Source organism: Diabrotica virgifera, chromosome 10, assembly GCF_917563875.1.
Source record: "Diabrotica virgifera virgifera chromosome 10, PGI_DIABVI_V3a".
Classification (NCBI taxonomy): Eukaryota; Metazoa; Arthropoda; class Insecta; order Coleoptera; family Chrysomelidae; genus Diabrotica; species Diabrotica virgifera.
The window spans coordinates 38,056,729-38,072,643 of NC_065452.1; the positions used below are offsets into that span (position 1 = coordinate 38,056,729).

At 34.1% G+C, this 15,915-nt stretch overlaps 1 protein-coding gene across 1 annotated transcript in view; it reads right to left on the bottom strand.

Annotated features, from left to right (window-relative positions):
• The window catches only part of LOC126893014 (uncharacterized), a 132,537-nt gene that overhangs the window by 104,008 nt on the left and 12,614 nt on the right, over window positions 1–15,915 (bottom strand). The window contains exon 2 of the mRNA XM_050662952.1: window positions 334–556. Within this exon, the coding sequence (XP_050518909.1) occupies window positions 334–556 (223 nt within the window). The remainder of the gene's footprint in view (window positions 1–333; window positions 557–15,915) is intronic.

Below are 15,915 nucleotides of genomic sequence, written 5' to 3' on the forward strand. Positions count from 1 at the left end.
ATATAGTTTCATTCTTCACATCTTTATTTATTTCAATGTACATTTTATTCGAAATTGTTTGGTTCAAATTATTACTACCAAAAAAGCAAGACCAGCAAGACTCTTGCAGCAAGACCAAGAACAAGACCGGCTAGTGCAAGACCAAGACCAAGACTGCCTTTCAACTGCAAGACCAAGACCAAGACCAAACTTGCAAGAACAAGACCAAGACCAAGACTAGCCTGGTCTTGGTCTTGTTCTTGTTTTGCTCATCACTACTGAGAAAGTCGTATACCAAAGTGTTTGTGAACACAGCTTTTTGAAACACAACACTTTAGCCAAAATATTGCTTACATTGCCCAATGGGATGCCTAGGGCTTCTACTACATCTCTTTCAGTCACTAGATGATTTTCCAATACCATATTCTGTATTTTTTCTATTATTTCTGGTATTGTTGCTGTTTTTGGGCATCCTTGACGTGTATCGTTTTCAAGGCTTGTACTATTGCGTTTAAATTCAGCAACTCCCTTGCTACTGTAATAATTAAAGGCAAAGAGTCTTGATAAGTTCTGTTGACTGTAATAATTAAAGGCAAAGAGTTTTGAACATTCGTTCATAAACCTTCCAAAAATAAAAATTCCATCACTGCAGGATACTTGATTATTTCCATTGTAAAAAAATACTGTGGACACATTGATACTAAATGGCCTTCTAAACAAAGAATGAATTGACAGATTCATTCAGAATGAATTTCGACTAACGCTCGATTTCATAATAAAGTTAAAGTGTGTGTAAAGGCAGGTTTACATGTATCCAGTAACTGGCGCCAGTCGCACTGGAACGACAGTGCTGGCATGGTAGTGGCATCATGTAAACGCTTTTTTGTTCCAGTCCAGCGCTGTCTGCCAGCGCTGTCTCGAATAGAAAGCTGGTCTATTTTTCATGCCAGTGGCCCTCGTCCGCGTCCCCTTTAACCCCGTGCCAGTGGTTGTAGACACGTGTAAACACAGCGTTCCAGTCGCTGGCGCTGTCGTACCTGTAGTTTCAGTGGCAGTATTAGGATTTTTAATAAGAGTGCCAGTGAGATTGGCGCCAGTTACTGGATACGTGTAAACGAACCTATCCAGCGCTGTCTTAGTCAAGCACTCGCATTCCAGTGAGACTGGCGCCAGTTACTGGATACGTGTAAACGTTACTTTACCTTAAAAAATGCAATTGTTACAGTTAAAGAAAACTTTAAATTTAAAGTCCACTTTAACTTTATTAATATAAAATCGAGCGTAAGAAATTTTATAAACTTTGGAAAATAGCATTTCAAAAAAAGTACTGTAAGTATGCTGTATTTTTTATTTTTTCTCAAAAAATAAAACAAAACTTATTATAAAACATATATTATATACTGACACATAAAAAAATTCATTTTTACATACAACGATTCATTTTCTACTTACAACAAAAAGAACACTTTGAAAATAAAACAAAAGTTTAAATTATAAACACAACACTAAATAAATAATTTCTCACAACGGTCAAAAACCACACTTAAAAGTTTTAGAAATTCACACCACAGAATCAAGTTACTCAAATTTTCAAACACCTCACCTGACACAGTGCACAGTGTCTCAAGTACGATTGCGCGAAGCCGTGCAATTTACGAGACGCGCTCGGTCTGTAGATCCAAGTATAAAACTTCACGTACGTTCATATGAAGAGTGTCCAATATAACAAAAAAAATTAGGCTAGTAACAACGCCCTCTTTTATCGAACCGCAAAACTTATTGAACAACCTAGTAAATAGCAAAGCCATTGGAGAAAAAATTGATTCAAGAATCATACAACCTATTTGCTCCTCCTGTAACCCTAGCATAAACAAAGGAAGAAAATCAAAAATGAAGACGTTGTACAGATTTGAGAGAAATAAATAAAATCGTCATTCCTCAGTCACAAACCTTCATGGTTTCCTACTTTAAATATATTCCTACTTTAGACAATTTAGACATTAATTCAGCATTTTATTCAATTGTTATGGTTATTTAAGTACAAGAGTGCACAAATACTGTATGTATTCGTAACACAGCAAGGTCATTTCCAATAGAATTACAGAACAACACTTAGAAATTTTCTAAGGAATTTTGCAACATTGCAAGAAAATATAAAATTGTATAAACTTAGAATAGAATAGAATATAATAGAAATTTATTGTCACTGAAAATTTTTGCAATTTTATGGACAAAGCTTACATACAGTCAAAAGAAAAATAATATCAATAAACAAATAACAACTACAATTTACTAAAATTGGATAAATCGTCAATATACAGTATATAAGATATAAAAGCAAAGAAAAAAACAATTTATTGCAAAATTTATATAAATTGCAAATTAAACATACTTACAACAAATAAAATACTGCGTTTAAGCTACTGCGTATGAAACCCAAGTTTCTTAGTTATTCATTAAGAAATTCTTTTCTTGAATACATAATATGGTATTTTAGATAGATAGGCTTTTGTCATTTTACGGAACTTTGGGAAAGATGTTGCAGATTTAAGTTGTAAAGGGAGATGGTTGTAAGTTTTTTTGCGGAATACAATATAGATTTCTTTACTAACTCAGTGGATGGGATCGGTAAATAAAGATTGAATTTCTGGTGGAGTAAAGATGATTGGGCCTTGCTGGAAAGACATCAGGGTGTTTACGAATTATTAAACAAATCGTTTCTAGAATATATAAAGAGGGAAGTGTTAAAATTCCATGATTTCTGAAGTAACTTCTTCAATATGTAGATCTTCTGAGGCCAAACAGACAGATATCTTATTGCTCTTTTCTGCAATTTAAAAATAACATCGAATTGAGCAGCTGTACTAGAACCCCAAAAAAGAAGACCATATCGAAGGTGAGACTCGAACAACGAAAAATATGTTATTTTAGAAGATGCTAAACTGAGTTCCCTTGAGACAGATCTTATTGCATAGCAAGCTGAGGCGAGTTTCTTAACGAATCGATATGAAGGGACCATTTGAGGTTGCTGTCTAAAAAAATACCAAGAAATTTTACAGAATCAACGGTACTGATCTGGTTGTTATTAAGAGGCAAAGTTTGAAGAGCTCATAATGCTACTGTTTTATCTACGTTAAAAGATAGTAAATTAGAGTCAGACCAGGTCTTTATCGTCAGTAGATCCGAAGTTATAGTTTCATGAAGAGATGAAATAGTTGAGTTGCTCCAAGTGATACTGGTATCATCAGCAAAAAGAAAAATTTTCCCATCAACTTTTAAATTAGTGATGTCATTTATAAAGAAAGGAACAGAAGATGACCCAATACTGAACCTTGTGATACTCCACATACAATGTTTTTGAGACTAGAGTCAGCATCATTTGCTCTAACTAGTTGTTTTCTATTATTCAAGTAGGATTGGAACCAATGCAAAGAAATACCTCGAATTCCATAAAAATTTAGTTTTTTAATCAAGATGTCGTGATTTACACAACCAAAAGCTTTGGCATAGCCACAGAAAACAGTGGCAGTATAAAGATTATTGTTTAGTGCTTGGTAAACCTCGTGTAGTACAGAAAACATGGCATCAGTGCAGTGGTACATTTATTAGTTAAAAAGCCGAACTGATTTTGTGATAAAATGTTGTTATCAACGACCGGAAACTTCCGGAAAAAATTTACAACACAATACTCAATTACAATCTAGTGCGAGTGGCCATATTTGGCCGAGTAAATGTAAATGTAAATAAAAAAAATACAATCTAAAATTGTCGGTTGGAACAAACTAGTTAAATAATCAGCTGTTCGTAAAGATTTTCCCAGCAGCAGACGATAATTGTTATTATGATAATCGTCCCACATTCATACGAATCGTGTATCGTGTGTTTCTGTTACTTGAGTCGAACGGTGTGGAATTTAATATGACCGTGAAAATTCAAGCAGGTGTCATGTCTGTCAAGAGTATGTAATTTTAATGCGTGTATGATTAAATTTTTGTATACACAACCAGTTACAGCAAGAACATTTTTTTAGTTATATGAAACTGTGTAGATTTGTTTCTCGTAGTTCTGATTTAAAAATTTCATGAAATATTTTTTAATTTCAAGTAAATTTAATGAAAAATTCGTCTTGGTAAAAGGTATATTAAGTTAAAAAGCCCCTAGAAGGGCTACAAATATAAAAACAAAACGTTTTCGCTCTGTAACAAGAGCATCATCAGTGTTATCTAAAATAAGTATAACCGTATTAATTAAGACGAAAATGTTAAAGTTAAAATGATGACCAAGGTAAAAACAAAGTTTGGTTAGGTGTACGTACAAGAACATGGTGAGCCACAAAAAATACAAAGGTTAAAACCTTTTAAAAATAGACTAAAAGTCTTATATAAGTGTATACATAGTAAAATCCAAAGGATGAATATAATTCCTATGGATATGGCCTTATACTCCAGGGAAATAAGGTTTTTGTCGGGACACTTGAGCAGCCAGGTTGCAAATGGATTTTCTGGCTACTATATACCTAATACATTATAAATACAAAAATGCCCGTCACAGTTCGGACGAGAAACGTAGTTATGTATTAACAAATAAGGGTCAAAAATGGTAGTTTTTTCATTTAAATCGCTACAGGTAAAAATAGGGTAATTATCTATATTATTTAGAGTAATCGTATTTTAGTAGATCAGCCAAGGTTTAAAATGGCACTTTTTGAATTTTAGTCTGATCATTTTTTGCTTCGGAAAATGGCAATATAAGACTACAATTTTAAAAATAAAAAATGTGCTATAACTTTTGCGAAAATGGCCTTAAGACTTTCATATTGCAATAAAAGTTGAGTCAAACATTCCATATTACGCACAAAAATTTTTAAGACGATTCGTCAATTAGTTTAAATTTTATTCAATTTGTTTATCGCAAAGAGCTTTTTTTTTCGCAATGTTATTGTTCAGAAACTAATAATGGCATAGCAATTCTGTGGAAATCACATATACAAGAAGAATAGTTATGTTTTCAAAGTGTTGAAAAAAATCATTAAAAAGTCGTTTTTATCACTCCGAAAAAAGTTTAGTAAAATAGAGTCATTTTTGGCTTATAAACAATTTGAATAGCTTTGTTAATATTGACTATAGAGTAAATATACTTTAGGATTTATAAAGCTAGTATTTTTACACCAATTTTCAGAAAAAAACTTTTTGCCTAGGTTAATTCGGTTCAAAGTTAGCCACTTTTATTATTTAATTCGCAGTTACTTTTATATATGTTACGGACAATGACGTAAATCCGGCCAATAACGTTAATGGCCGACCAATAACGACAATGGCCGGTTGAATTGGTCATTGTCGACAATGGCCGGCCATTAACGTTATTGTCCATAGAAACTGGACATTGATGATAATTTTAAATTCTTGATAACATTTCTATCATTGCCGGGCCAATGTCGACAATGCCCGCTGTTAATCGGTCAATGTTGATATTTTGAATAAAAGATAGGTTATGTGTAGTTTTACTTTTGTTTACTTCATGTGTGTATATTGTGTATTGTTTTCGTGTTGAAATTATTCGTAAATTTATTTAATAAGTGTTATCATGTAGCAAGTGTTATATAAACGTAATAGTCGAGTCAAAACGTGATAACAATAAATAATTTTTAAACTGTGACGAATACAACAGCCGAATAAGTGAAATTAAAGAAGCGAAAAATATTTTGAGAACACCGGGAGCTAAAGAAACAACAAAGCACTATAGAATGGTTTGTAAATATGATGTAATTACAATAAGTGGTAAAGAGCGACTGATTATGCCAGTTGACGAAAACACCGGCATCTGAAAACACTGAGGCATCGATTTATCAACATTGGCCATTTGCTTCTGGGCACTGTCGTTATTGACCGGTTATTGATGAAAAATCTAATTTTACGTTCAGTTTTTACAACATTTGCCAATAGCTACGGTTATTGTCGTTAATGGCCGGGCATTGTCGTTAATGACCAAGGAAAATGGACATTCACGACAATGCCCGGCCATTAACGTCAATGTCCAATTTACATCATTGACCGTAACATATCCTGTAACAGTGTTAGTTACCATACTACTCCGAAACGGCTTGGCCGATTTTTATGAAATTTTACACGTATATCCTATAGGAGGAGAAGAGGTTTTAATCTATTTTTTTATACCCATAAGTTATAAGGAGGGTTGCACCCCTGACATTTTTTTTTATTTTTTTGGACAAAATTATCTACCTTAATTTTATATGATGTAGAAATAAAAAATACATACAACCCTTAATTTTCACTCTTTTATCACCAACCCCTATTTGTTAACAGCCATCTATATATTTACATCTATAAAATTCTCCTGTCATAGTGTTACTTTCCATACTCCTCCGAGACCGCTTGGCCGATTTTTATGTAATTATATATGTATATTCGGTAGGTCTTAGAATCGGTCGTAATCTACTTTTCATATCCCTGAGTGATAAGGGGAGTTCCCCCTAACATTTTGTACTATTAGGTGGGGATGTGTGTACATAACGTACTCTATAAGACTACGAGTACATACAAATTAAAAAAATTATGATCAAAATCCATCACCAAGCTCCGGCGATATAAATCGCAGCATATGTTTGCAGAATCAGTTTTATTTTTTCAGTTCACGGATTTTAATAATTCCTCTCCACCGACCACGAATTAATTCCGTTCGGACGCCATTTTTAAAACTTTATTAACCACTCTGTTGTGGTTCAAAGTTTACTCAAACTTTTACACATAAACTATATATCTTCAACTTCAAAATAGCTCTAGTTAGGTTGCTTAATTGTTATAAACAAAGTAGTCGTCAATTAAATAAAAAAAAGTAGCTAACTTTGACCGTAATTAACCTAGGCGAAAAATTTTTATTTGAAAATTCGTATAAAAATACCAGTTTTTCAAATCCCATTGTAGTTTTAGCCTACAGTCAATATTAACAAAGTTATTCAAATTGTTTATAAGCCAAAAATGACTCTATTTTAGTAAAATGTTTTCCGAGTGATAAAAATGACTTTTTAATGATTTTTTTTAAATACATTGAAAATATGACTATTTTACTTTCAAGTTGTTTTCACAGAATTGCTATATCATTATTATTTTCTGAACAATAACATTGCGAAAAAAAAGCCCTTTGCGATAAACAAATTGAATAAAATTTAAAATAATTGACGAATCGTCCTAAAATTTTTTGTGCATTGTGTGGACTGTTTGACTCAACTTCTCATGCAATATGAAAGTCTTAAATTCATTTTCGCAAAAGTTATAGCAATTTTTTTATTTTCGAAATTTTAGTTTTATTTTGCAATATCCGAAGCAACAAATAATCGGACCAAAATTCAAAAACGCCATTTTAAACCTTGGCTCATCTACTAAAAGAAAAATATTATAAATAAGACATTTAATTACCCTATTTTTACCTGTAGCGATTTAAACGAAAAAACTCTCATTTTTGACCCTTATTTGTTAATAACTAAATTTCTCGTCCAAACTGTGACGGGCATTTTTGTATTTATAATGTATTAGGTATATAGTACCCAAAAAATCCATTTGCAACCTGGCTGCTCAAGTGTCCCGAACATGGTATATTTTTGCCTTATTTCCCTGGTGTATTAGGGCAACATATTATGACTCCCGCACGTGGTACGTGGGTTGCTAGGAAATAGTTAATTAGGTCATTATGTTAAAAGAGGTGAAAGACAACTAATAGGTGAGAGTTCAAAAGCGAATCTGTCTGATGTCAGAACAACAACTGTCAGTGAAACTTAAAGTTAAAGTTAAACACTTTGATAGCCGAAATATAGAGATGTCTTCATCTTAAATGCGACACACTGTATTAAAGATCTTTTTTCTGACGATTGTAACTTAAATACTACGAATGAAAATACAGACTTCACTGGTCCACCAATATTAGAATCAGAAGTGGAATATGCGATCGAGGGTTGAAAAAATAATAAAGCTGTAGGAACCGATAACTACTTGCAGAAAAAGTCTTTAATACCAAGCATCTATGTAAACTCTTTAAAAAATAAAAATACCATTAGTCAATATTTGTAGCAATTTCAAAGAATCATAACGCCTGGCGCTATGGAGAGCTAATTAGTGAAGATCATCACCTAATCAGCTTAATGAGCCACGTTAAAGCATTCTCAGAGGTAATTCATACGAGGATTTATAACAAAAATGTGACGACAGAACGAGATACACTCAGTTTAGTTTCAAAAACAATTTAAGAACACGAGAGGCACTTTTTTTCATGCAGTTATTTGTGCAGAAAAGCCATAATGCCATGACCATAGGAGGAATGTCTGTATTTGGTTTATTGATTACAAATTTGCTTCAGAATCCTTACATATAGTCCAATTAGCATGAACGCTTACACGCTACATAGCGTACAGCACTAAAAAAAGAAGAAGAAGTTACACAGTTTACATAAAGGAGGCAACTTATCTGATTAGGGACACTTGCACACAATGAACAGCAAAATACCTATTAAATAAATATGGAAAGCAAGAATGACAAAAAAAAACAAGAGGAACAACTAAAGAGACTTGAGGAAACTTGGTTAAAAGCATAATGAAGCAAAAGCGCGAAACGTGGCATGAAGCGAAAGAAATGGCGAAAAACCTGAACAATTTTGTAAATAGTGCATGCGAATAATTTATACCCCTACACCCTATGATTATTATTTACCACAACATTTTCAAAAAGCACTTCTAACAAAACATTTTAGAACAAGTATCTTGGGGTATCTGTATTAAAAATACACACATTAAAATAATCTAGGGGACACCTATATTAACAGCTTTAAATCAATGTTGGCTGCAAATATAAAAATAAATTTATGATTTTAATATTTTTTGTTGTTTTTTCGATTATTGTACCAACTTGGACGGTAATGCTGACAAGAATGGATATAAAAAATTTAACAAAACTTCAATATGCGTTTTTGTCAGTCTATAATATGATAAGAAGTAATATTTCTTTATTGGTACTTGATTTTCGATATCTATGTGGATTTTTATTTAGTTTTGCAATTGCCAATAATGGAGAGTCATCATTTAAATCGCGAAATGCAGTGGCGTGCTATCGCGATGCTTAGACCTGGCAGTAGGGATGGGAAAAAACCTACCGGTTATAACCGAAAACCGGTTTTTTTACTCTGCAACAATCGGTTTTTCCGGTTGTTTTTTATCCCGGTTATAACCGGTTTTTTATTTTTACAGTAATAACCGGTGAAAAACCGCATAAGTTACTATCTCTGGAAAAAAATAAAGAATTCAGAGAAAAAATGGGAAATTTTTCACCCAGAGCGCGCGATGATGAAATTTTATGCTGACCGAAACCGAAACCGATTTGGCAACACTGATGACTGATTTCTATTTTCGATCCCGGTTGGGTACGATCCTAAGGCTGTTTATATGTCGATTGATTATCTTGGTATCGATACATTCTTTTGATAGTATCTACATTTATATCGGTTTGAATGGAGTATCACAAACTAAAGTGCAATTTAAATGTAGCATTGTAACCTAATGGGTATTGGCTATTGATTAAAAAAACCGAAAATCGGTTTTTTTGGACGGTTATAACCGCCAGGTTAAACCGTAAGTAAAACAAACCGGTGTTTTGTCAAAAACCGCCATCCCTACATGGCAGAAGTCAAAGAGACGTTGCTGAGGTCCTCCACACGAACAGTAATGTCATTAATTGTTTGTGATTAAGGTTTCATGAAACTGGTGACGTTACAAAGATAACCAACCAGATTAAATACCGTTTTTTAGGTTGCAGGCTTTGCGAGATCTCACTATAGCTGCATCACAATTACAAATGAGTCTGCAAGAGACCCATCAGGTGTTTCTAAGTTGCCAAACTATTAGAAGTAAACTGCATGAAGTAGGTTTAAATGCTAGTAGACCTGTGAGAGTGCCTCTGTTATCCAGAAGAAATCGCGCTCATCGACTTCCGTGGGCACAAGAACACGCAAATTGGGTTAGACGTGATTGGGCCTCTACTTTGTTCACATATGAGTCTCGATTTGGATTTGCACCAGATACGAGAAGGACAAGAATTTGGAGAATTGCCAGACATCTTTCAATGCTGAACGATTTATCATCGTGCAGGAGGTTCATAGACAGCAAGGCGGCAGTATAATGGTATGAGGTGGCATCACTCTTGGTGGAAGAACCAATCTCGTTTGTCGGGAACGGTTTCTAAATGCAGCAGATTACAGTGATAATAGTCTCGAACCTATTGTTGTATCCTTGTCATAACAAGCTGTTTCCCAATTTCAATTAATGCACGACAATGCGCGTCCACATACTGCCAGGCTCTTGCAAACATTCCTTGAAGACAATGAAATTAAGGTTTTATTATGGCCTGCACAATCGGCAAATTTAAACCCAATTGAGCATGTATGGGGCATATTGGGCAGATGCATTTTACAATAAAATATTGCGTTCAATATAAGACAGCAACTGTTTGAGGGCCTTTCAAAGGAGTGGAGCAGAATAACGCAGCCAGACACTGACCATCTGATCTTGAGTTAGCCTAACAGATGTAGGGCAGTTATCAATAACCGTGGAGGTCATACACTGTACATACTAACTTAACCTAAAAACTGCTTTGTTGGAAGTTGAGGGGCAACAAATTAGTTTTTTATTTTTTTGTGTTACCATTTTTTGACTTTTTGACTTTTGACTTTGGAGTTCTCTCTTAATTTTTTTAAGAGCTATTACGACAATTCTAAAAAAAATGTTTATTTTATATTTGGGACCCTTGTTTATAACTTCTTTTTTAAGTATTTGAAATAAATTACTTGAAATTCTTCTGTAATTTCGCATTTTGTTTTTGCCCCTAGATTATTTTGATGTATGTATATATCATCTACATACCTCAACCATTATGTGGGTTTTGAAATAAAAAAAATCTTGATTTATTTAAAATATTTCACAAATATAATTCTAATAACTACACTCAATGCTGATTACACCATAAATTATATCGTCTACAGTTGAGTTATCATTTTTTAAGAAGGTGGTAGATCTTCCGATAATCACAAAACCGCAACCTCATTTAATAATAATTTATTTATTTAGAATAACCTTTAGGAATGCAAAAACGTCGGAAATTCTGCAATCAAGCAATTTCGCAATGGCTAATAATATACATATTTACAAACCGTGAATTCCAATTAAAAAGAGGCTATTTTAACTAGATCAGGAGTCTGACAATGAAAACAATAAAAATCGTTTAATGTGGTTTTCAGGGTGACATTTCTGCATAAATGTAACACTGTGTCATCTATCCCTTCTTCCGCAACAGATATGAACTGCATCTGCAACTATTACAGTCATTTAAGCAACTGGTGTAGCACAAAGTTAGTTTAAGCTGAGAGTCCTGCTAACGAAGAACCTAGTACATACACGTTTTTTCGGACCAGGGCCATTTTATCACTACAAACTAGAAAAAAGACCTTAGTGCATCCCAATGGGAAAATATACTAGGCCAATCGTATACAAAAATAACATAGATCTTAAATATATGAACAGGAATGAGCAAAAAGACAAAATTATACATAATCAAGAGATAGCGATTAAAGCCCTACAAGGGGTTCGGACAAATAATCCCGGACAAAAAATCCCCACAAATAATCCCCCGACAAAAAATTCCTGACAAATAATCCCCACATATTTTTTTGGACAAATAATCCCCACAAAAAATCCCGGACAAAAAAGCATCAAGAAATATTTGCTGCCGAATAGTTAGCTTTATTATGAAGATGCAGACCACAGGTTTTTGACATAGCTTTTGAAAGCTTTTCAAGAATTTTTTGAAATGTCACTTGCCTTGAATTGATACTAAAATATTTATTTTTGACGTTAAATTCACAAAAAGGAACAGGTTTTTTGCATTACAATCAAGATTATCGTTTTCAGGACCAGCAGTTATCATAACGAATAGACAGTGTTTAGAACAGAGTTATTAAAAGCAAAGTGAGCAAAAGATTAGCGAATAATTACAACATTGTAGGAATCATGGCTTAGCTCGTTTCCCATATTTTCCACGATTTTTGAAAAAACTCACGATTGAAATTCGAAATTTGGTAATCGAAATTACAATTATTCATGCTTAATCTTAATTGCTAATCATTATTTTCGTGTCTAAAAGTGGTTTCATGGCAATTGCTATAATAACTCTCATGCACTGAGGCTGAAAAACATTTGAGTCGATTGTATTCACGGGAAAAATTTTAAAGTATTAGGCAGCAAATCTACTCTGCTCTAGAAGAGAACATAACAGGAAAGACTCCAACAAGACAGTTGAAAGAGTCCAACAATTTAAATATTTGGGAGTAATAGTGAATGGTCAAAATAAGAGAAGTGAAGAAGTAACGGAACGAATACTAGCAGGCAACAAAACATACTGGAGATATCATAGGCTTATGAAGGACAAGAACTTATCCAGACATACAAAACTGAAAATATACAGAGTTGCAATTAGACCAGTAGTTACGTACGCAGCTGAGACAGTGTGCCTCACGGAAAAAGATAAAGAAAAATTGAGAATATTCGAAAGGAAAATCCTCAGACGGATTATGGGCCCGATAAGAATGGACAACGGAGAAATGAGAAGAAGAATGAACCATGAACTAAGAGGCATAATGAAGGGAGAAGATATAGTTACGTTTACTAACTATATCTTTTCTGGTTACCAGATGGAAACCAGAAACTAAAACACCAAGGGGAAGACCCAGAGAGAGATGGGAGGACCAGGTCATGAGAGATATAAAAATCCTGGAAGTGAGAAACTGGAGGGAACTATGCACATATCGAAATGAGTGGAAGAAAATTGTAACGAAAGCCAAGTCATACAACAAACTTTGACAACACACAAGTGGAATGCGGAGTGATACACCGCACTAATCAGAGTAAGAGCGGCAAACATTCTATTCGGAATGAAAAGCCCTGATGATGATTGTGCAGCAAATATTTCTTGGTGATTTCTTGTGGGGATATTTTGTCCAAAAAAATTTGTGGAAATTATTTGTCCGTAAATATCTGTGGGGATTTTTTGTCGGGATTTTTTGTCTTGGATTTTTTGTCCAGGGATAATTTGTGGGGATTTTTTGTCTGGGATTATTTGTCCGAGGACTATTTGTTCTAGCTTCCCCTACAAAATACTAAACTACTACTACAAATACATACTACTATTAACAACAGAAAAGAGTTTATTAGGAAAAACCAAAAACACCCACTACTAGATATCATCTGATACTAACAGTAGAACTTTAGAATTATTCCAAAACCTGAAATTGTGATACTGTTAGTAGCATTAGCAATTGTCTCAGAAATTACCAAACAAGTGCCAAACCTAGTATACTTATGGCAAAATCCAGACAAATAAGGCAAATGTTACAAACGTGAACCCAAAAATTACCAAACAAGTGTCAAATGCAATATAGTCATGGCAAAATCCAGACAAATATGAAGCAAACATTACAAACGTGAAGCACGTGTCCCAAAAATATTACCAAACAAGTGCCAAAACTAGTATACTTATGGCAAAATCCAGACAAATAAGGCAAATGTTACAAACGTGAACCCAAAAATTACCAAACAAGTGTCGAATGCAATATACTTATGACAAAATCCAGACAAATATAAAGCAAACATTACAAACCTGAAGCACGTGTCCCAAAATTTACCAAACAAGTGCCAAATCTAATATACTTATAGCAAAAGCCAGACAAATATAAAGCAAATGTTAGAAACGTGAAGCAAGTGTCCCAAAAATGACCAAAGAAGTCTCAAACGCAATATAATGACGGCCAAACCAGGACAAATACAGAATATACTCTCTCTATAACGAACACGGGTATTATGAGGTTTTGCTTATATCGAGGTACATTAGGTGTCCCATGAAATTCCTATTGAACTAAAACCCTCTATAACGAGGAATATTTGGTTGTAAAGAGGGAAAATGAGATCGAAGAACATGCTTTTTTACCTGTTTTTGCCATTTCGCCGTCGCCATTACTTGCATATAAGTTTTGAATGGTTTTCGAACGATTATATTTCGAACACTTTTGCATAATGAAGTTTTTTATTTTTGATACAGTAAAAACAATTGAAATTGAAATCCCTTTTCTCAATATTGTTTATTTCCGGGAATCTGATAATAGTCATATTTTTAATACTGTAAATATTTTATTTTTCAGACGAAAACAATGTATAGTTGAATACGAAAATATAACTTGGTTTAACTACCAACATCAGCATTTTATTTACACTGACATTTAGTATAAAAAAAGTTAATATGTTATCACGTTCTTGTAAACTTAACCAATGCCGGGATGGCGACGGCGAAACGGCCGACGGCGAACTGGCTCGACGGCGAAACGGCCGACGGCGAAGTGGCTCGACGGCGACGGCGAAATGGCTCGACGGCGAAACGGCCGACGGCGAAGTGGCTCGACGGCGACGGCGAAATGGCGACGGCGAAACGGCGACGGCGAAACGTCCCAGTCCGATAAATAAATACTCCAGCTGCATGTATACACAAATGCCTAAAATCTGTGTGCTTATCGAGGCCAGTGATGTAATAAACTCCACCGCCTGTCAACTTCTTCATGTTAATCCACCGACTCTTTTTCAAAAGCGCCATTCAAACAATATTCAGCATCTTATATTGCTCGGAATGGCTTCACTATAGGAAGATAATGTCTTAGAAAACTACATATTCATATGTATGCACAAAAGTTTTCTCTTTTTTATCATCTTCATTAAGTCACCTTCGCCTTGACCTACTCTGTTTAAGACTTCTCTGTTTGAAATGCGTTGAACCCAAGATATTCTGAGCATTCTACGACACGACCACATCTCAAAGGCTTCTAATTTGTTCATCATGTTAACTTTCATGATCCAGGTTTCACATCCATATACATAGTAATACAGGATACACATAACATTTTAGGAACTTGATTCTTAGTTGTAAGTTCAGCTGAGAGTTGCTCAGAATAGATCTAAGTTTCATAAATGCTCCTCTTGCAATTTCTATACGAGTTTTAATTTCTTCATCCGGATTTAGTGTTTCGTTTATCCAACATCCTAGATTTAAAATGGTTAACTTTTGTTATTGATTCATCACTGACAATTAGTTGCATAGGGCCGACGTCTTGTTTACTAACCACAAGTAACTTTGTCTTTGTTGCATTTATGTTAAGTCCGTTATTGGAGCATTCTCTATTGACTCGATCTATAAGGAGTTGAAGATCTTCGATATTTTCAGCTATGATCGCGGTGTTATGTTCGCGCATTATGTTCTCAAACCAGCAATATTTACTTCTCGTTTTGTTAGCGTCCATGTTTCGCTTCCATACACGACTGCTAGTTCTATTATGGTCTTATATGTCTGGATTTATGCACCTCGTGAGAGAAGTTTTGACTTCATTAGATGTTGGATTGCAAAGAAAGATCTGTTTCCCGCCATTATTCGCGTTTCAACTTCTCGTTCTATTTTGTTGTTATTGGTAAATGTAGCTCCCAGATTTTTAACTCTTTAACCACTTCGAAGTTATGATCGTTTATGATCATATTTTGCCTTCTAATACATGAAAGGAACATAACAGACATGACAAAAATATTTACACATGACTCAGACTCAATTACAAATGAAATAGTCTATGACAAACCATCTTAGGAATTAGGGAAAACTAAAAATTGGACACGAAATAGCCACCCAGCCGTATTGTGTGACTTACACAAAAATGCAGTAAAGCTAGTTTTGTCATCATCAACATGACACGTGTAAATGACTGAGATCAAACACAAAAGACATACCTTTTAAAAATTATCTTAGGAATTACCCAAAACAAAAAATGGAAACGAAATACTGTTGGTAGGTATACTAA